The sequence below is a fragment of the Rhodamnia argentea genome, chromosome 10, assembly GCF_020921035.1.
Source record: "Rhodamnia argentea isolate NSW1041297 chromosome 10, ASM2092103v1, whole genome shotgun sequence".
In the NCBI taxonomy this organism is placed as follows: Eukaryota; Viridiplantae; Streptophyta; class Magnoliopsida; order Myrtales; family Myrtaceae; genus Rhodamnia; species Rhodamnia argentea.
In genome coordinates, this window is record NC_063159.1 from 7358256 (window position 1) to 7383752 (window position 25497).

General features: G+C 40.2%; 2 protein-coding genes across 5 annotated transcripts in view; one reads left to right on the forward strand and one right to left on the reverse strand.

Moving 5' to 3' along the window:
- Nucleotides 1-24203, reverse strand: part of LOC115750597 (leucine-rich repeat receptor protein kinase HPCA1-like) — a 54253-nt gene extending 30050 nt beyond the window's left edge. Inside the window, exons 1-19 of one of the 4 annotated variants that reach the window (XM_030688068.2) lie at nucleotides 23898-24203; nucleotides 23039-23165; nucleotides 22826-22897; nucleotides 22591-22665; nucleotides 22423-22494; nucleotides 22166-22327; nucleotides 21949-22023; nucleotides 21802-21873; nucleotides 21634-21705; nucleotides 21484-21552; nucleotides 21317-21391; nucleotides 21155-21226; nucleotides 20951-21082; nucleotides 20378-20850; nucleotides 20155-20301; nucleotides 19886-20025; nucleotides 19580-19799; nucleotides 19167-19402; nucleotides 14921-15585 (exon numbers count right to left, since the gene is read on the reverse strand). In XM_030688068.2, coding sequence (XP_030543928.1) covers nucleotides 15067-15585; nucleotides 19167-19402; nucleotides 19580-19799; nucleotides 19886-20025; nucleotides 20155-20301; nucleotides 20378-20850; nucleotides 20951-21082; nucleotides 21155-21226; nucleotides 21317-21391; nucleotides 21484-21552; nucleotides 21634-21705; nucleotides 21802-21873; nucleotides 21949-22023; nucleotides 22166-22327; nucleotides 22423-22494; nucleotides 22591-22665; nucleotides 22826-22897; nucleotides 23039-23165; nucleotides 23898-24087 — 3000 coding nt within the window. In that variant the 5' untranslated portion in view covers nucleotides 24088-24203 and the 3' untranslated portion in view covers nucleotides 14921-15066. Of the gene's footprint in view, nucleotides 1-8986; nucleotides 9383-14920; nucleotides 15586-16783; nucleotides 16992-18334; nucleotides 18932-19166; nucleotides 19403-19579; nucleotides 19800-19885; nucleotides 20026-20154; nucleotides 20302-20377; nucleotides 20851-20950; nucleotides 21083-21154; nucleotides 21227-21316; nucleotides 21392-21483; nucleotides 21553-21633; nucleotides 21706-21801; nucleotides 21874-21948; nucleotides 22024-22165; nucleotides 22328-22422; nucleotides 22495-22590; nucleotides 22666-22825; nucleotides 22898-23038; nucleotides 23166-23897 lie in introns of those variants that run through there. The other 3 variants (XM_030688067.2, XM_030688073.2, XM_048285933.1) reach the window with 3 other exon arrangements.
- The window catches only part of LOC115750563 (protein FAR-RED ELONGATED HYPOCOTYL 3), an 874908-nt gene that overhangs the window by 594682 nt on the left and 254729 nt on the right, over nucleotides 1-25497 (forward strand). The gene's annotated exons all lie outside the window — the stretch shown is intronic.

Here is a 25497-nt window from a genome sequence, read left to right on the forward strand (position 1 = left end):
CGTTTTCACCCAAGAAGTGAAAAACTATCTGCTGGGGAAAAAGAAAATATATAACCTCAGAGAGAGAGAAGAATGGAGACAACCTATTGGTTTGTGGCTAAAAGAACAAGAACCCTTTCACCAGACTTGAATTGATTTTCGTTTCAGACTGTTGCTTCCTCTGTCCGATGGTGTTTATGTTTTGCCAACGCTAGAAAATGTCATTGTTTTCCTACTGTACAATTGGGTCGACTCTAGCGAAACTTCAAGAATTGGACTCCTATAGCTCCTTGCAGAATTCTTTCATGTAACAATTCCGAGCCAGCAATGCTGCCCCAACCGCAGGCTCCACCTGCACTTCAAGTGCAGACTTGGGTAAAATCCACAGCACGAGCACCAGCATCAAATGCTGGCTAGAAAGAATCTCGGTGGACAAGTACAAAATGCACAGACGTCACGGGTAAAAGCAACCATCAGAGAACTTATTCGAACATAAAAAATGTATTAGACATTGCGTGCCAGAAGCCCCGAAGTTTTAGAAGAAAAACTCACAAGATCCGTATTCGACTATTTCTTTTAATGCGTCTACATGTCACGTACCAAACGCATAGGGCCAGGCCTACTGAAACATAAAGATGTATGATCTCTTTAGATACATATAGACACACATCACATGTGTGTGTCTGCATATATCCGAAACTTCATTGATTGCAAATTTAAGGTTGAAAAAAAAAATTACAATTTGCTGAAGCTCTCTATGTTCCCATGAATTTCTGGTCACAAGAACGTGAGAATCATGAAATGCTAACCAGTCGACACACATTATCCGTATGTTCCTAAAGAAATTGTCATTCTTTTCGCTTGAACGGTAATGGACATGCTTACCTTTGAACTTCGTTGCCAATATCCCATCTCTTCTTCCCTTCAAGAACACCACCCACCATGACAAGGGGGAAAGAATCTTTTCCATCTGTAATGCCATTTTCATGATTATGTAATACAAATTCCACATAGTAATTTATCAACTGTGTCTAATGGGCACATAGAAGAATGCACAATACGTGTCCATCAAAGTTTTCATTTCCATTGCAGTAGATGACTCGGAAGGTTAGAATCAAATGACCGCGATGCAATAAAAATATCCAAGAGAGAATAACCAAGGCATATCTGCCATTTTACGAAACAATGGCTGAAAAATATGTTGAGTTCCCTCATAGCCATTCATCAATAATAATAGTACAGTGGAAAAATAACTACAAATCTCTGCCCATTGCTGAAAGGAATATATTTGTTATCCATGAGGTACACTGTACCGAAGCTTCCCTGGTTTGAAGTTTTTGCTCATTGGAACCTAAACAGAGTACAGAGTGCCTGCGAAAGCTTAATTATAATTGAAGAAAACCGTCGAAACTGAGAGTTTTGATTTGAGTTATTTCCATCTCCAGAGAATATCAAACAAAATTTAGTAAACCAAATCTACAGATAAAGCAATTGGGAAATGAGGAACAAGGAATAACCAAAAGATGAGCCATTTTGATAATTTGAGGCTATTATGCAATTGCATGAAGATTTAAGAGGATCAAACGAGCACTCTAAGTTGACTACAAAATCCCATTGAAGTACAAGAACTCCATTAATGCGCTGTAAATAAAACTCTATTTAGTTGATATCCAATTGTTCTATTGAAAACCACAAAAAAAAGGAGAGTGATATCAGTGTGCATAGAAGATGGATTAATATGAGATGGAGTTGATCAGGTATATCTGCAGACACGTCACATAGCATGGAGATGATTGTTTCCAATAGGAGAAAAAAAAAATTAAGACTAGATAAACATGTTTGAGGTGTTTGGACATGTCTATCGGTAGCTCCAAAAGATGTTTTCAATTAAAAGGTCAAACTTACTTCAAAATTGCTAAGGCAGGCCTAAAGAACATAGACTCTGACAAAGGACTCTGAGAATAAGAAGCTTTCAAAACTTTGGTAGTAGATATTATGGTTTAGAGTAGAAGGGTACCCAACTTAGGAGTAAAAGATTTAGTCACCATTACTAAATTGGTGCCAGTGCTGACAAATACTTCCTCTCCCCTATTTTCCACTCTTTTAATTTCCTTTCAATGTATATCATGGTTTAAGAGCACTAAAATCATAACTTCTGATGTCAAATTTGCACGTCACATCTAATGAGAAAATAATGAAGGGTAAAATGGGTCCTCAAGTATATCTCTATGGTGAAGTGTCTCACCTTCACCACACAGATGAAGTCTTTCAACAACAGCTTTAACACTTAAAGCCAACTCTTGGACAGATTCAAACAAGATCTTGTTAGCAACTTCATCCCCTGCCTCTGCACAAGACACCACGACTGGGACAAGTGCCGCAATGCGAGCCCAAGATGGATCTGCGTGGGTCCACCTGATTTATTGAGAGAGAAAGAATCTCAATGCAACACTAACTACTGATTATGCATAGAGTGCTGATTTACAACAAGCAATCAGTAGAATTGCAATTGGACAGAGACTGACTACCCAAATTTCAGAGAGTTATCTCAGTCTAAATTGCAATGAACAGCCCAGTAGAAACAACAGTGTTTCTGAATATCCTCTGAAAATGAATCATCACTTGAACAACTAGTACCACGTTTAGTGACATGGAAAAAAAGAAGAAGAAGAAGAAGAAAAAGATGTACCAACAAGGAAACTGTGCAATCAAAGTACAAATTTTTGGTTTTTTCTTCTTCTTCTTCTTCTTTTTTTTTTTGTCAAAAGAATGAATCCGTTCATCTTTTTGCTAAATTAAAAGGAACAAATCTGTTGTTGACATAAGGTCACAGTGATCCAGAAGTTTGGAAACAAATGTGCTCACTGTATTCTACTCAGTAATCTTCCTAAAGATTTCTAGACTTTGAACCTACAGACAATATGACATCCACGAGTTAAAAGCATACCCAATTAATTCATCTGCCGAAGAAAGGCCAAGCTTTTCCAATATGCTGGAAGTCAGATTTGTTTCTGGCCCACGACCATCATGAGCCCGAATTACTGCCGTTAATGCCTGTGCAGCTATTCCATAACCACTGCAATCAAAAAAGAAAAATTATGCTAAATGTTGCTGAACACGCACGCAACACAATGATTTGAAAACTAAACCCACAAATTTCTTTAACAGCTACATGATGGAATGCATCAAAGCACATAACAGAGGCAAATCGATTAGAGTTAACCTCAAGAAATCCAGAGGTAAACAGACGGGAGATAACATAGATCTCAAGCCCTAAGCAGCATCTCTGGCAATCATGTGCCATCATGATACAGGAATTGATGCCGTTAAAACTTCTGACGCAACAGCAATTACATAAACAGGAATTCAGGTAGTTGACATACTTATGACAGGCATAAGAGATGAGAGAGCTTAAACTTTCCTGCCACACATAACACATTTCCAATAAATTCTCATCGTGACAACATGACCTGATGCTCATACTCGATGTTGGTCAACTTTCATAAACAAACCGCACGGTTCACTAGTATCATATCATATGGACCACCCGCGTCAGTATTCCATCTTGATATGACTTGACAGATGCAACTACCTCCCTCCCTCCCTCCCTCGGGCCCAAACAAAGAACAAAACTAAGATTTGTTGACTTGGGAAAACGACGTGGTAGTCCACATCATTACTTTGGCCCAGTAAACGCCGACATTGCAATACACATAGAAAAATGCGCGTAATATTACAATTCAATTAGCAGAAGAATATTGAAGCGATACTTTTTTCAAATTTTAGTGATTGGATAGGAAAAGAGAAAAAGAACTCGGACCACATTGAATATTGAAGAAAAGTCTAATGACCCCCCATGTCATCACCCCTTAACAAATCAAACTATTAAACTCTAATAATGAGGCACATCCTAAGGCAATAAATGAGCATTATAACCATTAACTCTAAATTTAGTCAAAGGCCATAATCTCTTATCCCGAAAAAGAACGTACAAAATATGCATGTAGGATACATGCAAATGTAGAGCAAACTTTTAGCCCTACGAAATTGAAATTGGAGAAAATGAGCCATGTACCTTCCCCAGCCCGAGCTTCTCTTCCATCTTCTGTAAATCCATAAGCGATGGTGCCAGTATCGGCAATTGAAACACATCCATGAAGTTTTCCCAGGGTTCCACTCGCCAGAGCTGCAACGGCATCATTTTGAACATAGAGCCTAACATAGCTCGGGAATATTTCCCTGCAAATATTTAGATCCTATTAATACATGTAAAACAATGTTAAAAAACGTCATGAAATTTGATGTAGCCATATGCAAGTACACCACTCAGTGAGAGAACTTGTGCACTTAAATCAACTGAAAGAGAGCCATCTAGTTTCTACAATGTGTCTTTTTATTTTGAAGAAATTACGGAGTTATAAGATAACTAACAGAGTTGCATGATCTCTCCACTGTATTGGAGCATTCACAAATCACAATCTGCATGGAAACTCTTTCATTCCTCTATTTCTCTTTGTGTCTGCTTTTTTCTTTTTCTTTTTCTCCTTTTGTTTCTTTATTCAGCACTTGAGAAACTCCTCTTTCTTAATGGTTTCAAAGCGCAAGATGCGTGTATGAAAAAATGAATTCGTCAGAACCTTTTCATTCTTGTTTGCTGTATAATATTTCTTTTTACAGCTGGGTGGTGTGTTCTGCCACTGCGCTTTCAGGGCTAAAAGAACGGTTTCTGCACAATTATACAGCAAAATGCAAAAAGAGTGAAACTTCAACTGGGACAAGGAAAAAAACTTTGCCTTGGCCTCAAGCCAACATGGTCACATGCACATTCGAGCCTCACGAGATCCATTGTCGTTGCAAGATTTTTAGAGAAAAACTTTCAAATTGCAAGAGCCACGGTGTCATCCTGTACTAAAAGCTCTCAGATGGCAGAAGCAGTCGGGTAAAACTGCTTATTGTTGGCTGAAGCAGTTTGGTAAAACTGCTTATTGTTGTGACAGCCACTTCCATTAAAATGCTCATCGACAGAGATCCGGGCATGCACTTTTGTCACAGTTATTATAATTGCAGACTTCCCACTGATCTTACCGTTGATTTAGCAGAGGCATCTTTGTTCTATTGCTCGAGCAAGTATTCAAGGACGGATGCAGATGGACAGTTTGCCTTTTCCTTTCTCTCCCTAAATTTAGCACTCGCATTTTGTTCGTGGTCAATGCCAGAACTTATTGTTGTTCTGAGCATATGATTAGATACGCAATTTCAGAATCTAGAATTTAAAAGCTTAGTTCTAGATCTACAAAGCAGAAAAAGACCGACATGCTCGAACAGGGCTAAATATTTCATGATCTGCATTGCCTCGTAGCAGATAATTGATGGACAGCATGGACGACCACGACAACTTTCGTGGCAATAACTATTAGATGCTTCATTTTCTTGCAACTATGTCAATTGTTCCTTCGAGTAGTTATTCCGAGGATAGAACGACTCAATCCCAAAGCACATAGCGAAGAGTATATCCTTGTTGATCAAGACTCCAGGGACGATTTAACCCAAGAAAGACCTGCGATACTCGAAGCCTTTTAAGCATGTCCTCTCAAGTATGTAACGAAATCGAGATGATCGTCCAGGCTCAAAGAGACTGGAAGTAGCCCTTTCCTGGTTCCAATAACATAACATGTTCACGTCTCGCCAGACAAGTGAAAACCTCAAAAAACCTGAGGAATTCTAAGTTCGAGGCAGAAAGCTTAAGCTCTAGACAGAAACCTTTGTTCTCCCAGCCAGGACAAGATGAACCCAAAAGAAGTACAAATGGCAAGAAAGAAAGAACGTGAAATGACGAGAACTTCATAGACCATAGCAACATACATAAACAAATACACGCGTGTGCACTTACGGTCATCTGTGTTTGTAGTGCAGCAAATCAAATGAATCCAAGAGCAGAAGAGAACCAGAAACAAGAGCCACCGGAGGTTCTCGCTCGCCATGTCCCCGCCACCTCGCATTCCTTTTTCAAAGCGGAAACTCCACATCTTGTCGTTCGCGACCATCTTAATACATATTGTTCCGACCCAATATGAAAACATGGAGTTAGGCTCGTTCAAGACTGATGTGTTAGGCCTATCCGTTTATGAGCGCTTTCCAAAAGCAAAAACAAAAACATGTCCTTTAGGACAATCTGGGTGCGTGAACGATGAAGTGGTGGGGTTTTGTTGAAAAATCTGCCAATGAATATCTGGTGCAAAGTCAACTTGGAAGGAGGGAGGAAGAACTGGCACTAGCATTGACTTTTTTCTCTCTTTTGCTTGCGGGTAAATACCACCAAAAATTCAAACCCAAACTAGTGCACTCGCCAAAAACTTACCTCAAATTAATTTTTTCACCACCAAAAACCCCGAACTAGTACAACTACGATAAATTTACCCTCAAATTAATTTTTTCACCATTAAAAACCCCAAATTGATACATATGTGACAGACATACCCCCTTTAATTTGCGTTGAATTGGGTTATTATCACCAAAAAACCCAAACCGATATACCCGTGACAAATGGAAAGTAAGAACTTCAAACCGATTCGTCCGTCAATTGTCACGTGTCATCCAACTCAGTAATTTAACTGCAAAATATTACGGAGATTAACGGAGGGAAAATTTATCATAGCTATACCAAGTTGGAGTTTTTCGCGATCAAAACTTAAGTTGAGATAAATTTTTCATGTGTGTACCAATTTAGAATTTTTCGTGGTATTAACCCTTTTTTTGTTGGGTTTGTGTTTGATGATTTCTTTCTTGCCTTTTTGTTTTGGCTTGTGTTAAGAGTTGACGAACTCATTCTCAACCATTTGGCCATTGCTTCTTCCGAAACCTCTCCCACATGAGTTCTCACCAAAGACTTTTCGACTCGCTTACGATCCAGTAAACATCTAGAAAATTTATTTCCTCGCCAAAAGCCTAGAGAGAAGAATGTGTAAACAAAGGCATGCTTGAATAGTCTGCTCCTTTTGTTTGACCTTTTTCTTGTTTTAGGTATCGATGACGGCATACTAAGCGTTTTCACGTGACGTATTGACCGCCTCAACTTTCCGATTGGTCAAAGATAAATCATCCACAGAGTCACGACTAGTTATATCCATGTCATAATATTTAATAATATTTTAAGAAATCCATCCTACGTAGGATATCCGTTGTTCATATCAGTAATTTTCAGCATAAATTGACCGGATGAACTGAATTAATACTAATGTGAAAAAGGTTTATGATTAAATTAGTCTAATTAAAAGCTTTATAATTGAATTGGTACAGGTGCAATAAGTTCAAAACTTTTTTGGTACTTTTCCCCACAAAAGGGCAACATCGACTCTCTTTCTGGCTTGTCGTGTTCTACCGAAATTCGAAATTCCATGGTCTCAGCTCACATGCTCCGAGTGCATACAGATTTTTTTACCGCGCATTTAGAGAAGAAGACAGAAGTAAATGCAATTGAAAAGCATAGGGGCCAATTTCTGACCGAAAGGAAAATAGACGGGGTCAATTAAAATGGGAGCAGGTGACGAGGGTGACGTCCTTGCATGAAAACCTTCCTTGAGATGAATGCCGCTATATCGGCTGTTTTTGCTTCCTTCATCTTTTTTATTTGGGCTTAAACCTCGTTATCTAAAGGGATAATGACATAAATTATTCATAAATTTTAATTCAATATGTAATATCGTCCATGAATTATTAATGTGTTTAATATAATCTATGAATTTTAGTCCAATGTACAACATTATCCCCGAACTTTTAATTTGTTTAACTTGGTATATAAACTTCTGGTAAATTTTCAATTAGTCCCTAATCTATATGAAAATATATAATTATATCCATCCATTAATTCAAGTTTAGGATCAAACATTGAACGCATTCATATAGTTCAGGGGCTAAATTAAACATAGATAAAAAAAATTCAAAGACCAAATTGAACAAATTAAATGTTCGTGGATGACACAGCTTATTATGATAAAGTTTAGGAATCGCATTGAGAAAATGAAAAATTTAGGAATGATATTGTACATTGGGCCAAAATTTAGAGATAATTTGTGTCATTTTCCCGTATTGAAATTGCAAAACCACGTGAAAGAGCTAATGAGAAGAATCATTGAATTGTTCGGCTTGCATTGTCAATTTGTCATCTTGGCTTCAATCTTACAAGTCCTCAGATTTATTTAATGGTCAGCTTCTCCTTGTATACTTTTTTCCAAGAATTAGTTAGCTAGCTCATGCCCAAGTATTACTTAAGAAAAGATTACGATTTGCAAAACCCTTCTAGTAATTGGGTAATTAGAACTTGTCTTGCGACTTCTAATAACCATTGTTTTTTTTTTCTTGTTTGGGATTTGAATTTCTCTTAATATATGGAAACTCTGAAATCTTTGAAGCCACATGGCTGTCTCTATTTGTTTCGAAGCAAATGTAGCATTTCTAGAAATTATTTTCTAGAAAGTTATTTTACAGAGAAATGATAATATTTTCTAGTGTTTGGCTGAAATATGAAAAATATTTGAAAAATAATTTTTGCTGTTTTGTACAGAAAATCGGATTTGATTTTCTCCATGTAATTCTTTTAATAATTTTTTCTTTTCATTTTGTTAAAAATGAATTTTTAATTATTTATCTTTATCTTTATCTTTTATCTTTTTTCTCTTTTCTTTTTATCTTTTTTATTTTTTTTCTTGTCCTTTTAGTTTTGGCCGGTCGCCAGTCACAGGCAAGGCAAGGCCGACGAGGCTCGGCTTGAGCTCACCGGCCTCGGACAAGCAGTTGTAGCCGGCGATATGCAGAGAAAGAAAAGGAAAAGAAATAAAAAAGAAATAAAAAGACTGCTCTTTTGTCATCATCTACAGATGGAAAGCTAGCCAGAATGGGCGCTTCCCCAGAAAAAAAGTTCTTAAATTGGAAAAAAAAAAAAACGTCCATTTGACTCAGAAGACAGACACTAAAGCCGCCGCCACCACCACATATAAGCAAGTATACTTACAGTCATCAGAATTGGTGAAAGAGAAAACCAGCTGCAGATTCTTGGCAGACAAGAGCACCCCCACCAAGAAGATCACCCTCAAAACCCTCGAGGTGGCTTCCTCCATACCTTCACTAGCCTAGGAAAGAAACGAAAGTCAAAGAACTCTTCCTGCCTCCAAGGCTCTTCCTATTATTGTCCCAGTACTCCGTGCCAACTTGCAGAGCATAGTGAGGAACGTGAACATGATATTGATGTCTGGAAAAAATCAGCACAGGAGTGTGTTGGGAGGGCTTGGTTGATGACCCTGTCAAAAGTATCTTTGCTCTAAGAGAAGAAAAAGATGGGGAAATGTAGCAAAAGATAAATAAAGAAGGGAAATTTGGGGGGAGGGTGGGGGGTGTTGGGCTTGCTTTTTAATTGATTTTGCCTTGTCTTTGAAGCCAATTTATCTCCCTCCCACCACCACCGCCAATGGGCATCAGCCATCGTTCTTCACACCCTTCACTTTCATTATGCCTGTTGTTAATCACGCTTAAACATAAAAAAAAATGGACATCCCACCACTCATTCTCATTCTCTCTCTCTCTCTCTCTCTCTCTCTCATCCTTCTTTCTAACTGAGGATAAAGCTTGAGCCTCATGAACAAAACTATGATTTGCTTGTGTTAAGTAAACTCTAAGGCACCATCATGTGTTGCTGGTTGTTGTCATAACTTTTTTCCTATTTTAAAAGTAATCTCATGGCCATTGTTTTGTCTGAGCATATGCTATTAGTGTTATTGACACCTAAATTTTGACTAATCTATTTTTTGCATAAAAATTAGAACTAATTTTAGTTCTAAACAAAAATCATCTCACATATTCATTTAGCATACATCGCATTGGTTTATAATTGGACAAGCAAAACATTTGAGCTTAATTTAACAGGCATCTGGACTAGACATGGGTGAAAAATACACCAAGAAGATTTGGGCTTGAAAAAAATAATTTCTCAAGGACTGCATCGCGAATACTTAGAACTTTCGGGACTGTATTGCAAATACTTAGAACCTCATGGACTGTATTGCAAATACAAGAAAAGAGGAGATGATGAAGAGAAGATGGAGAAAGGAAGATGGTGAAGAGAAAATAAAGAAGAGAAGATGAAAATGGAAGATAAGGAAATGAAGATGAAGAAAAGAAGATGAAGTTGAAGAAGAGAAGATGAAAATGGAAGATGGGGAAATGACAATGAAGAAGAGAAGATGAAGAGGAAGAAGAGAAGATGAAAATGGAAGATGAGGAAATGAAGATGAAGAATGAAGGATGAAGAACTTTGCCTATAAAAGAAGAAGAGTTTTTGAAGAGAGAGGGGCTTTTTTTGGAGAGAATTAAGAGTTTTGGTTATAGAGAATTTAGAGAGCTATTGAGAAGAGTTTTAGAGAGAAAATTTGAAGAGAGTTTTAAGAAAGTATGAGAGTTTTGAATCCCGGTGCTACCATTGCCAATTTCTGTACCAATCAACACAAGCCACAAGTTCATCCCCATCGTTCAACCCCGTCATAGCAAAAGAAAGCTAAGTGATTTCCTAATTCCCTCTAAGTTCTGATGCAAATTAGCCCAGATTTTCTACACTGATTTCTCTATGTTTTATGTTAAATAACAGTTGCATATCAATGATGAAACATCAATGGTACAAGAATAGAAGGAAAGCAAAAACGGAGAGAAGACCAACACTTAGATTGCATTCGTCCCGATGATTAATTTGCCAAAGCAATTTCCTCCACTAGAGCTAAGTCCTCTTACTTTCTCTAGCTTGGTTCAAATCAATCGCACTCATTTTAGTCTTTTCTTAATTTGCAGAGCCTCATGGAATTATAACAAGATGAAAAAAAGCATAAAGGAGAGATATGGCCAAGAAACTTCTCGGTCTAATAAGCCACCGAACCGGTCCAATGGTCAAGACAAGCCTGGAATATAAGTTTGGTGTGAGAGCTCAAACCGGGGAGTAATCTTAAACCTATTTAATCTTAATTTCATGTAATTTCTTTATTTTGAAAATAAACAAAAACTAAAAAAAAGGGTCATAAGAAGAAAAACCCAAAAAAAAAAAAAAATCACACCTTTGAACATCAAGCGGAATCTATCAAAATTGCCAAATCGGACAACTTTTCATGAAAATGGTATCGAAAGGGCGTTAGAGTAATCTAGCGTAACCAAGTCCCCAGACTCTTAATCTCCGGTTCGCATAAATAAAATAATTCTCCCACTATTTTATTTAGGTTTCTAATCAACCTACCAAAAATGATTAATGGCGGCTCAAAAAATGAAAAACCTTTTGCAAGATAATCACATGAACCATAAGTTGCGATTTGGTAGAGCTTGGGAGAGCTCAAACTAGGTTAATTAATATAATTAATTAATCCGGTAATCCATTAATCTAAATATGAAAACTCGTTTTTTTTTTAGGGTCGCAACAAGTGTATTTCCAGGCTCGAGTTCAAATCCTTTTAGAGGATTAGAGTAGGAGAGATCCTAAGTTCAGATCTTTTCATACTTCATTTGCTTCTTCAATTATATATTTTCACACTTCATATTAGGAAAAAGAAAATCGGACTAAGCACGAGGAGAAATGATCAATTTTAGCTAAATATTAAATAACTTAAGCGTTTAAAACAATTGATAATGGTCCCATACAATCACACACATGTCACAAAGATTGTGTTGTTTAATGAAATTTGCATATGGCAGAAGATTTCCTTTTTTTTTTCCCTTATTTTTGTTGTTTTAAGAGAAATCTGGTAAATGGGCAATCAATGTACAGTTGGGAAGTCGGTGGAGGTGGCCCCACATGGGACAAGACTTATTAATCCAATGCAACGATCTAAAAAGAGCCCACTAACTAAGAGCACTATTTCTGGACATAAATGCCAAATAAAATCTGACAAAAAAAATGCCAAATAAAAAATAATTCAATTATCACGAGATCAAAACATAAAAAAGGGAAAAATTTAAAAAAAAAAGGCCCCAAATGTCCTTATTTTCTCAAATAAGGACTTGAAGTGGTTATAATTGTGTCAAATAAGGGCCTTATCTCGCTTGTCGACCGGCCAAATTTTTTGGCTGATCAAGAGTATTTTTGTAAAATTATAAATTTAATATAATTTTTTTGTTAAATTAAACAAAAACAAAAAATTAAAAAAAAAAAAGGAAAAAACACAGGTGGGAGCACCGACCTCCAGACTGTGGTTGCCGTCCCACCACCAGTAGGGCGGCGGCTACGATCGGTAGGGGTCGCCGGCACCTCGCCGAGGGCCCGTGACCCCGCCAATCCGGCCCTTGCCTTAGTCGGGAGAGGGCCACGACCCTCTCCCAGATCCGGGCGAAGGTCGACGGGGCCTCGGTGGGGGCCGCCGACCCCGCCAACCATGGGCGAGGGGTGCGGCCCTCTCTCGACTAAGGTGAGGGCCTGCCGGCCCTCGCCGATGGTTGGCGGGGTCGTTGGCCCTCGCCGAGGCACATGTGGCCCCGACGGTAGTAGCCGCCGCCCCACCGGTGGGGGGGTGACAACCACCGGTGGGAGGTCTATGTACTTCCTGCTTTTTTTTTTTTCAAAATCTCTAAAAATAAGTTAAAATAATAAATGCCCCTAATTAAAGTGACTCAAGCTCTTTTTTTAGACTAATATAGTCACTTTAAGCTCTTATTTGAAATAATATGCAATATAGGCCCTTCTTTGATACAATGTGGGCACTTCAGGCCCTTATTTGAAATAATGTTCATTTCAGGCCCTTATTTGATAAAATGAAGGTATTTTGAGCCTCTTTTTGAAATTTAGAAAAAAAAAGATAGAGGAGAAAAATAAAATGAGAAATTTTTTTTTTTTGTGTGTGTGGAAATAGTCACTATCCATTTCTACCTTGGCAAGTAATTGAGCAGCACAACCTAAATCTTGACTCAGGAAGAGCACGATTGTTGCTTTCAAATGCACATCTGGGTGTCAACATGCAATGTAGGGTTTCAATTCTCCCCACGTGATTAGGAATAAGTCTCAATAGGTTCGCCTTTAAAATGATTTAGTGGTTAAGAAATATGTGAATTAGCTGCACGATGTATAGATCTAATTTCTTGCGTTACTATAGGCAAACGGTTTCACAACAAGAGAGATGGGTGGCTCGAACATCCAGTGCAACCGACTTGAATCTATCCGAGAACCGAATCGGGTCATCCGAAAAATAGGTCCTAGAATCAATTTCTGCGGGAACCTATTAGAACAGGTCCAGTTTCCAGTTTCGAGTGAATACCCACATGAGAACTGGACTATAGCGAACCGGTTGTGGAACCGGCTTCGGAAACGGTTTCATGACTTAAAAAAGCCAAACATTAAAATCTATGGCAGCTACAACTCAGCAACAGGGCAGCACTACTTTGCCCTTCCTCTTAGAGATTGTTGCTTTTGACGGATAGTGATTCATATGTTACTTTGAATTGTTTCATTGCAATTCACATTAGTTTGCTGGTAAAAATGAAAAAAAAAAAAAAAGGAACAAACGAAAAGCAGGTTGTTGAGTAGACCTTGAAATTGGATTGGAAAAATATGATAGGTTCCAAAACAGGTTTCGGGGCAAACCAGACAAGTTTCAAGTCCCAAAAACTGGGAATCGGTTATAACATGGTAGGTCACAGGTATTTACCCCGAAATTGATGGCTCCGATGAGGCATAGTGTCTAGGTACTAAATAAACAGCGAAATCTTATTATGAAAGGATTATAATCCTTTGGTGTTCCTCGATCAGATGATGAGTGACTCGGAAATTGAATGATCACCGATGGTCCCTGGCGTCATCATCCATGCAACAAAAACTGCCGGTTGCAGAGACAGATGAGCATTTCCCTAAGGCAATAGAGACGTTGATTTTGGCAAAATCTGATGAGAAGTAGAAGAATTTCTTTCAACATGAAGAGAGACTTCAGGCCATTAATACTGGCCAAGTGGAGAGCTAGGCCGTTAATAATCCGCTCCAAGGACACTCCGTAGAACAATGACCACAAAGAAGAGTACCAACCGCAAAGTCAACTGTGAAACCAAGATAGAATGACAGTCTGGAAAATGAATCGCCATCCTAATTGGCAGTCAATCTCCGTCCGGCCCGAAGAAACCTTTGCGCCCGTTTCATCAATAGCTTCCAATCTTTTTCGCCAATAATACGAAATATCGGCCCGAGATTGAAACCCGCGAGAGATTCCCACCCATAGGCAAGCAGATTCAGGAGCATTTGCCCCTCGCGATCGAAGTCAGCGTGCGCTGTATGACATCCTAACGAATAGTTATCGAAGTTTCCGAGACTCGAATTTCCAGGACCCCGGATATGTTTTGTGAAAGACCAAACATTTTAATTTGGATATTTGGCGGGGAAAAAGGCTAGAAACAATGTGTTCTCCATGCGGGGGACAAGAATTGAGAAAATCACAGAGTAGGTGAATTATTGTAAGTACTATCTTAGAAAAGTTAAAACTCGTGTTTACAGTTGGCCAGTCAACTTAAATATACTTAAAATGTAATTAAAGACTAAATGATAGCCACTCCTATGCATTGACCAGATGTTTAGTTGACTGGAAGAAGCAGATTAACACATTACTTAGAAAATACTTTTTAAATTATGATCATTTATATCACTTGAAATAATTAGTCAATGAAAATAATATTTTTATTATTGATAACAATTTATGTTTAAACAACTCCATGGATGTTGAAAATATTTTTCGTTTATTCATTTTCGTTATTCATTTTTAAAAGTGTTTTAAGCAATCATTTTTTAAGAAATATTTTTCAAATCATTCATATTTTTGTGAATCAAATGCACCGGTGTAGTCAGAATTTTTATGCCTTAAGTTGACAGATTGTGGTTGCGGTTGGTAAGTACAGAGAAAGATGTGATGCTCCAACGAAAATGACAACAAAACCATATGGAGTCTTCCATAATCTGTAAGCACGCATCAATGCATCATGAGAATGACAAAAAAAGGTTACGTTACCTAGAGAGGAACTGATGCACCAAGAGGAATTTGAACATTGAACCAAAAAGAAAGGAACAAGTTAAGTGGCTCGCGCCATCTGCAGTTACTTCGGTTCAATCTTCGTCGAAAGCAAGTACCCGCCACTGTAATCGAACGAATTGCTGCAACTAACATTCTTGTTATTGAGCGAAACATCGTTGTACAAAGGATGTCTAGGAGCGCCACTGTTTGACACTCCAAAGTCTCTGGCGGATGAGGACGCAGAAGTCATGCTCGTGTCGATCCCGTCGGCTTGCAGGATCGTCTCGATTTCCTTTACGACTTCGTTCATCCTGGGACGGTTGGTGGACAATTCCTCCACGCACCACATTGCCAACTCCAGGAGCTGAGTAAACCCTGCGAGACACCCCTCGTTGCGAAGGGACGGATCCATGACCTGGCGTAGTCCGTGGTACTCTTGGTCGTTCTTGTCCATCGCCGCGCGGACTTCACGGACGATGTACTTGCCCTTGTCGATCGGCGACTTTGAGGTTATCAGTTCAAGCATCACGACCCCAAAACTGTAGACGTCGCTCTTATCTGTTAGTTGCTGGGTCATGTAGTACTCTGGATCCAAGTAGCCCTGCAAGATCGCGAGTTCCGAACAATCAAAATCGGAGTTGAAATCAGGAAAGCATACACTTCACCTTCTGAGGAATTTCAGTCATCCTGTGGGTGTACTGTGTTTTCCTTAATTCTAGGGAATCTGACATGAACATATCATCCGCTGAAGTTTAGGGGAAGACAATGGGGAACACATTTCAGTTGGAGTTCGATAAAATACTAGAGGTTATCTTTTGTGTAAGATCTCGTAAACCGCCGGTGTCACCTAAAATGGACATTCACGTTGGGAGTATACCATACCAGTGTTCCCTTGACTTGTGTTGAAACATGTCCTTTCGCGCTGTCCACCACCATTTTAGACAAGCCTAAAATAGTTTCGCATTTCTTTCATGGTCAATGCCAGAACTTATTGTTCGTACGGAGCATATGATTAGCTATGAAATTTCACAACACTAGGGTACACAAGCTTAGTTCTACGTCTACAAGGCAGAAAAAGGCCAACATGTTCGACATGGCTAAATATGTCATGTTCTGCATTGCCTCAGAGCAGATAATTGAATTGACTGCATGGACAGCTAAGACAACTCTCGCGGTAATAACCATTAGACCTATACTCGCACATCTAATCTTTATTTATTCTTGAGTTCCACTTTGCTGAAATTATCTTCAAGGAACACGTATAATAATACTTTCCAAATTTATGAACTTGGTATGGTTAAGAACATAGTGGGAGACCTCTTTCTTGCATCTATGTCAGCTCTTCCTTTGAGTAGTCATACTGAGGCTGGAATGACTCGATCTCAAAGCACATAGCGAACATACAAAGTCCTTGTTGATCAAGACTCGAGGGAAAATTCGAGACAAGAAAGACCTGCGAAACTAGCATCCTTTTTAAGCATTTCTGCAGATCCTTAATGCAATCCGGATGATCCTCGAGGCCCAAAGAGACCAAAAGCAGCCCTTTCCTAGTTCCAACAACATAACATGTTCACGTCTCGCCAGACAAGCTCAAACCTTAAAAACCTAAGGACTTCTAAGGTCTACACACACAGCTTAAAAACCTGATGACTATCCACCCATTTTCTCACACCATCCCAAAACCAAAAACAAGACGAACCCAAAACGAAATACAGATAGAAAGAAATAAAGGGCGAGAATAACAAGAAATTCATAGACCATAGCAACATACAGAAACAAATTCATGTGTATGCGCTTACGGTCATTTGTGTTTGTAGTGGAGCATATCAAATGAATCCCGGAACAGAAGGCAACCAGAAACAAGAGCAAGCGGAGGTTCTTGCTTGCCATGATTCTGCCACCTCTCCTTCCTTTTCCAAAGTCAAAGCCCTGCATCTTCTCATTCACCACCATCTTGACACATACTGTTCTGACCCAATATCACAACATGTACTAAGGCTCGTTCAAGATTGAGACGTTAGGTCTATCTAAATAAAAACATATTATTTAGGACAACCTGGGAGTGCGAACGATGAAGAGGTGGTGGGGTTTGTTGAAGACTCTGTCAAAGCACATCTGGTTCAATGTCAACAAGAAAGGAGGAAGGAAGGAATGGGACAGGCTTTGGTTTGACTCTCTCTATTTTTCTTGTTGGGTTCGAGTTTGATGACTGATTCTTTTTTAAATTTTTGGCTTGTGTTGACATGACTCGTTCTCAACCATTTGACCATCCTTCTTCCAAACCACTATCTCATTAGTTCTCACCAGTTACTGTTCATCACACGATCCAACAACCATTTGCTTATTTAATTCCCTTAGGCCGGCTCTCCAGCGAAAGGCTGGAGAAAAGAATGTGTAAACAAAGGCTTGCTGGAATATTCTGCTCCTCATGTTTCACTTTTCTTATTTAATTTAATATACCACGGAGAATCTCAAATTGGTAAATCCATAACAAATTTTCCCTTTATAAGTTTCTGTTAAATTTTATCGATTGACGAGTTAAATGACACGTGGCAGTTGATGGGTGTATCAATTTGAGGTTTTTACCCTCCTTTTATCACATGTGTACTTATTTGGGATTTTTCGTGATATTAACCCAATTTAATGGAAACTAACGAAAGTAAGTTTATAACATTTGAGCCATTTTGGGGTTTTCGCTATAAAAAAATTAGTTTGAGGTAAATTTGTGATAAGTGTACCAGTTTGGAGTTTTTGATGGTTAGAAAACTAGTTTATGATAAATTTGTCACAATTGTACTAATTTGACGAGAAATACCAAAAATTATTACCAACCTCACTTTAGTGTCAAAGTTTCTTTCGGATCACTTTCAATCTAATCTCTTTGGCCAAAAACCCAATGTAACCATTTCTTATTAATATCTTGAGCCGACCTGGCTCACCGGAGATCAAGTCAGCAACGTAAGTTAAAAAAAAAATGTATTAAAGAAAACAAACTTAATAAGATTATAAAAAAAAAATGAACGGCGGGTTTGGGCCAAGTCCTCACCGATGGCTGTTACCACAACCGTTGGAAGAGCCAATGAAGGTTGCTTGGGCCTTCCTAAAGCCCGACTACCCTCGCCGACCTGGGGCGTGGCCTCAACGACCCCTAGTGAAGGCATACTGGCCCAGACTAGGGCTGGGCACGACCCTCACCCCAGATCTGACCGCCTGACGCCAGGTGATATCTCGTCGGCCCTTGCTTAGCTTCAATCTGGGCCAACAAGCACTTAGTAGGGCCGCCAAGTCCACTGGGGCAAGCGAGGGTCGTTGGGCTTTGGGAAGGCCTAGACAACCTCAAGCAGCTGTTGCGGCGAAATGGAACAAATTCGAGCTATTTACAAGAATAATCTGATGGATCAAATAAGAGACTCGCCCCCCACCGGCATTTATTTCGGCTTGATCTTCGGCGAAATCGCGTACCTGCCACTGTAATCGAACGAATTGCTGCAACTAACGTCCTTACTGTCGATGGAAACGTCGCTGTACAAAGGATGTCTAGGAGAACCACTATGCGATGCTCCAAAGTCCGTGGCCGTGGAGGACGCGGACGTGGTGCTTGTGGCTACCCCCTCGGTTTGCAGGATCGTCTCAATTTCCTTCACAACTTCGTTCATCCTGGGACGGTCGGGGGACGAGTCCTCGAGGCATCGCATTGCTAACTCCAGGAACCATGTGAACCCAGCGAGGCGCCCCACCTTGAGGAGGGACGGGTCCATGACTTGCCTGAGTCCGTAGTAGTCTCGGTCGTTCTTGTCCATCGCCATGCGGACTTCGCGGACAATGTACTTGTCCTTGTTGAGCGGTGGCTTCGCAGTTATCAGTTCGAGCATCACGACCCCGAAACTGTAGACGTCGCTCTTGTCTGTTAGCAACTGGGTCATGTAGTACTCTGGATCCAGATAGCCCTGCAAGATCACAGGTTACAAAACTATCAAAACTCCAAACCAAATCAGGAAAGCATACACTTCACCTTCTGGGGAATCTGGCATTAACATAAGATCTGCTGAAGTTTCCGGCAAGACAAAGGCGAACTTATTGTCAGTTCGAGTTCGATGAAAAACTAGAGGTGATCATTCGGTTAAGATCTCGCAACCTGGCTCTGTCGCCAAAACTGGACATTCAAATAGGAGTACAGCATACCAGGGTGCCCTTGACTTGTGTTGAAAGATGTCCTTTCTCGCTGTCCGCCACCATTTTAGACAAGCCGAAGTCCGCGACTTTAGCCACCAAGTTTTCATCCAACAAGATATTCGTGGACTTCACATCTCTGTGAATTATCGGGGGATTCGCGAGTTCGTGCAGATATGCCAGTCCTTTCGCAGAGCCGAGAGCGATCCGTAGCCTCCTGTTCCAATCAAGAGGTATACCAGTTTTCCCTGCATCATTAATTGTCAGTGTCCATTGCTACAAACCATAGGCAGTTTCATTCATCGGAAAAGTCTCGCTCGTGGTTATGCTGGAAATAACGAGACAAGGATAAAGCAAGATAGGGAAAGTTTCATGTGGAATCTAAAGATCACGAAGCTCGATGCGATTTCGGCAAAGGAAAGTACCTGACAAGCTCTCCCTAAGTGTCCCATTAGGCATGTATTCATAGGCCAACATCTGCTCTCCTTGTTCGTAACAGAAGCCAACAAGGCTGACGAGATTCTTGTGGTGGACTCGCGAAAGTAGCTCGATTTCTGTCTTGAACTCGTGCGCGCCCTGCATCGACCCCTGCTGAGCTCTCTTGATTGCCAACACTTGGCCATTGGGAAGCATTCCCTTGTATACCTATGGGATCGTGAAAAAGAATTACAAAGCAGTGACATGAAGCATACTATAAGTTACATACGACCGGCAGACCGCGTGATACTTACCTTTCCATAGCCCCCGGAGCCTATCTCATTACTTTCAGAAAAGCTATTAGTGCACTTCCTGATTTCGTCGAAATAGAACCATCTTGCCCCCTTCAACTGCGGTGCTCCTCCATCGTCACTTCCCCTCTGTATCCAGGATGCTTAAACATGGATAGATCGATGCGAGTGACAGAACAACTTATTTAGTTTACTCATTTCCAATGATCTCAGCAATCAGCTTGTCAAAATGCTTCAGTAGCAAGAAGATGAAGAGTTCATGAATTAATTACCAAAGGGTCTGCTCAATTGCGTCGCTCTTTGTGCTCTTTTCTTCTGTTGGATAGCGTATATTCCTAACCACACAAGTCCAAGAACAAGGACCAAGCAGCCAGCAGCAATCCCTGCTATGGTGCCGATGCTGATGCGTATCCCGTGAGCTGGACCAGTTGTCCATGTCAAAACAGATATGAGATGATAGTCAAACCTGATACAGGAGAGGATGAAATAAGTTACCTGGGAATGGATAAGGATCTGCGCTGAAGGTATGGGTACCGAAAGCGGGGGGCTGCGTGAAAGTATGGTTAATCATAACGAATCCGATCCTCCCAACTTCTGACCTATTAAAGTACGTCCCATTGGATGGAAAGAAAGACACGGGTACAATAAGATAGCGGCTATATGCATCGAGGACGATATCCTGAAGAGAAACTGAACCATTAGGTAGGTCCAATATCTGGTACAGGACTACTTCCAACGATTGAAACAGAGTGGCATTGGACAAATCACTGAACGATGGAGCTTTAAACGTCAATTTTCCTTTATACGGAACTGCGCACGCGCAGCTTCTGGGGTTATGCTTCTGATCTGAGGGACATGATGCGCTTCCGCAGTTGATTTGGGTATGATAAGCTTGTTGCTGCTGACCTTTGCAGTACCCCAAGGTTGAGAGAACCGGCGCATTAGTACATGCCGGGTTTCCCATTAGTCTGAAGCACAACAAAAGAATGAAAGAACAAATGTTTAGCATCATAATGTCTATCATATCTCAGAATTGAAGTCTTAACTCCTGTGAACTGTCTGTCTCACATTAATGATTTGTGGTAGGGACTGGTCGTGAGCGATTCAATCTGGTTATCTTCCAAATTAACGACCTCCAGTACGGAACTGACGCTGGTACCCATGTACAGCGTTCCATTGAAAGCATTATTTCTCATATCACTGTAGAAGTTCGAAAAATCATTCAAAATGGTAGAAGAAAGAGGACACAAGCTAGGCATATGTTTTCCTTACACTTGCTCTAGCTGGGGAAGGCCGAAGAGGTCTGATGGTACAGTCCCTTGAAGCGGCCCATATTGTATGATTCTGGTCATAGTGAGATAAATTTGAGTTCGCGCACTAGTTTCAGAAAGGCAGATAACTTCACATTGTACCAATTGCACTGAGAAATCTTACAGGGTGGTGAGTAATGATAAAGTTGAGAACCAATCTGGAGCTGCAGAAGCCGCAAAAGAGTTGTTGCTGAGGTCACTGCAAAGATACAGTTTTGCCAATTCAACCAGTCAATGGGATTGATCGCGTGATATCACAAGCGAGAGACGAAGCCAGGTTGTCTTACTCACATGTAACTGAGCGAACTCATACCCGTCAAGTTCGGCAAAGTTCCGTTCAATCCGTTATATGCTAAATGCCTGAAGGAAACTTTGCAGAATAAGGGGAGTTCTTTCTGTGATCTCGCTAGAATACCATTGATGAAAAAAATCTATACTCACAGTTCACTGAGTCGTGTAAGCTTGCTGAGATTTGAAGGGACATTTCCAGAAAAGGAGTTCCTATCGAGTCGGCTGTGGAAAATTGTGCAATGTGAGTCCAAAAAAATTTAGCAGTTTCCTATGGTTGATAATTAAGTATCCCAAAAGCACAAAACATGATCTACTTACAGAGCGTTGAGTGTCCGAACAAGGCCTAATGTCGACGGTATAGAACCGTTAAATTTGTTATCATCAAATAATCTGTCAACAATAGCTAGCGCAAGTTAGAGCAGAAAGCTTGGTATTTTTTACCAAGTTAGAAAATTGGTAACCTACATGTGTATCAGAGACATGTTTGAACTGAACAGTTTTTCTGGAATGGTGCCGGACAGTTGGTTCTTGCTGAAGTGGCTGAAGTCACGGATGCAGCACGGTCCAAACAGTTAATGACGAAAGAACATTAAGATGTGTCACTTATCAGTAGAATCTGGAATGTAAAAATCCGTAGTCTATATTCATCAGACTAGGCGCGGGATTATTGTAGAGAACTTACAAGTGATTGCAATTCAACAAAAGGTCCAACCCTGGGGTGTTGCCCGCCGAAACTGGTAGTGATCCGGTTAACTGATTTTCCGACACGTCAAGCCAGTAGAGTTTAGAGAGTTTACCCAACGAAGCAGGTACATTACCGCTAAAATTGTTGGAATTTAGAGCCCTGGTAAGAATGGAAATTGGATAGTCTAAGCAAAACACATAGCTAAACTTCCATAATCATTGAATTAGTGGCATTTGCATTTTGACAAGCCTTACAAGAAAGTCAGCTTCGTAAGGTTGCCCAGCTCATCGGGAATACTACCACTGAGGCTGCATCCAGCTAAGATTCTGAAAATTTGGAAAGAACAAGGCTCATCATACAGGAGAGAAAAGGAAAAAAAAACAAGCTGATTTAGCAATATATGCAGTCATAAGTGATATTACAAGGTGTTCAAGTTCTGCAGACTTCCAAACTGTGTAGGGATCGATCCATTGAGACCCTTGTTTAAGGAAAGAACCCTGCAGTCCAAAGGTTAAATGAGACAAACAAGTAGACTCGTTCATATGCCACTTGATGATTGAACTCAATGTTTTGAAGTATTTCATTCATGCAAATCCTAACCCACATCCAAGAATCAGCATATGATCATGATGGATGATAGAAAGAGAAGAAACTCACAAAGAAGTGAGTTCTGTGAGCCCCGCTATTTCGCTTTGCAGCAGCCCTATGATACTCATGCCAGATAACCCTCTGTGAAAGCCATAACAAAAAGGAAATATCACAGTCAATGGCTAGCTAAAATGGCATCACTAAGTCTGAGAAAAAAGACAGAAAATTCTAGGAACCCGGAACAGAAATGTGCACCAATGAGAACAAGTAGAGAGCACTCACAATCCCGTCACTCGTGAATTATTGTCGCAGGTGACTCCTTCCCAAGGCAGTCCACAAGGATCACTGGACTTGCCCCAGCTGGGTGGCGTGTTCTGCCACTGGGCTTTCAGTGCTAAAAGAATGGTTTCTGCACAATTATATGGCAAAAAAGAAAAAATTCAGAGGGGAAAGGGAACAGACTTTGCCCTGGCCACAAGTCAACAAGGTCAAGTGCCATTGGATGGCTAAGACAACTTTCGCGGCAATTTCCCATTAGGTGCTTCAATTTCTATACTCATGCATCTAATCTCTGTTTATTCTTGAGTTCCACGTTGCCGAAATCCTCTCAGGGGAATAACGGACACGATCGTATCCAAGTTGACCAACTTGGTAATGGTGAACACCATAGTGGAGACCTCTTTCCTGCACCTATGTCAGTTCTTCCTTCAAGTAGTTATGCCGAGGCTGGAATTACACAATCCCAAAGCACATACTTGTTGATCAAGACTCCAGGGACATTTTAAGACGAGACAGACCTGCGAAACTAGCAGCCTTTTAAGCATGTCCTCTTGAGCACGTAACGAAATCCACATGATCGTCCGGGCTCAAAGAGACCGGAACGGAAGTAGCCCTTTCCTGGTTCCGATAACATAACATGTTCACGTCTCGCCAGACAAGCCAAAACCTCAAAAAACCTGAGGAATTCTAAGTTCGAGACAGAAAGCTTAAGTTCTAGACGGAAACCTTTGTTCTCCCAACCATCCCAAGCCAGGACAAGATGAACCCAAAAGAAGTACAAATGGCAAGAAAGAACGTGAAATGACGAGAACTTCAAACACCATAGCAACATACATAAACAAATGCATGCGTTTGCACTTACGGTCATCTGTGTTTGTAGTGCAGCAAATCAAATGAATCCAAGAGCAGAAGAGAACCAAAAACAAGAGCGACCGGAGGTTCTCGCTCGCCATGTCCCTGCCACCTCGAATTCCTTTTCCGAAGCGAAAACTCCGCATCTTCTCATTCGCCACCATCTTAATACATATCGTTCCGACCGGATATGAAAACATTGTAGTTAGGCTCGTTCAAGACTGATATGTTAGGCCTATCCGCTGATGAGCGCTTTCTAAAAGCAAAAATAAATGCATATCCTTTAGGACAATCTGGGTGTGCGAACGATGAAGTGGTGGGGTTTTGTTGAAAAAACTGCCAATAAATATCTGGTTCAAAGTCAACTTGGAAGGAGGGAGGAAGAACTGGCACGAGCTTTGAATTTTTTCTCTCTTTTGCTTGCGGGCAAATACCACCAAAAATTGAACCCCAAACTGATGCACTGGCCATAAACTTACCTCAAATTAATTTTTTCACGACCGAAAACCCCGAGCTGGTACGACTACGATAAATTTACCCTCAAATTAATTTTTTTACCATCAAAAACCTCAAATTGATACACATGTGACAAACTTACCCCTTTAATTTGCGTTGAATTGGGTTATTATCACCAAAAAAATCCAAACCTATATACCCATGACAAATGGAAAGTAAGAACTTCAAACTGATTCACTTATCAATTGTCACGTGTCATCTAACTCAACAATTTAACTGCAGAATATGACGGAGATTAACGGAGGAAAAATTTATCACAGCTATACCAAGTTGGAGTTTTTCGCGATCAAAACTTAGGTTGAGATAAATTTGTCACGTGTATACCAATTTAAAATTTTTCGTGATATTAACCCTTTTCTTGTTGGGTTTGTGTTTGATGATTTCTTTCTTGCCTTTTTGTTTTGGCCTGTGTTAAGAGTCGACGCACTCATTCTCAACCATTTGGCCATTCTTCTTCCAAAACCTCTCCCACGTGAGTTCTCACCAGAGACTTGTCGACTCGCTCACGATCCAGTAAACATCGAGAAAATTTATTTCCTCGCCAAAAGCCTAGAGAGAAGAATGTGTAAGCACAGGCATGCTTGAATATTCTGCTCCTTTTGTTTTACCTTTTTCTTGTTTTAGGTATCGATGACCGTGTACTAAGCGTTTTCGCATGACATATTGACTGCCTCGACTTCCCGATTTGGTCAAAAATAAACAGTCCGGGGCGTCACGGCAAGTTATATCTGTGTCATAACATTTAATAATATTTGAAGAAATCCGTCCTGCATAGGACACCCGGCGTGCAACATCCCACTTTTGATGGATTCCAAATGGTCAAGGAGGACCGAAATGGGTTTGAAAGTTGACTTGTGACTAGGGGATTCACGTATCTGGTACAATGGTCAAGAGGGGAGGTTAAGTTATAATAAGGAATCGCATGTGATTAGGAACATGAGGAGACTATAGGATCGAGCAACTCATGGTTGGTGTATTCAGTGTTGCGAAATGGGATTACATCGAGGATTCGAGGAAATCGATTTGGAAATCTTAGTTAATGTGGGAGAGATACATGGAGCATGGTCACTAGTGATGAGAGCCGAATGGCACTA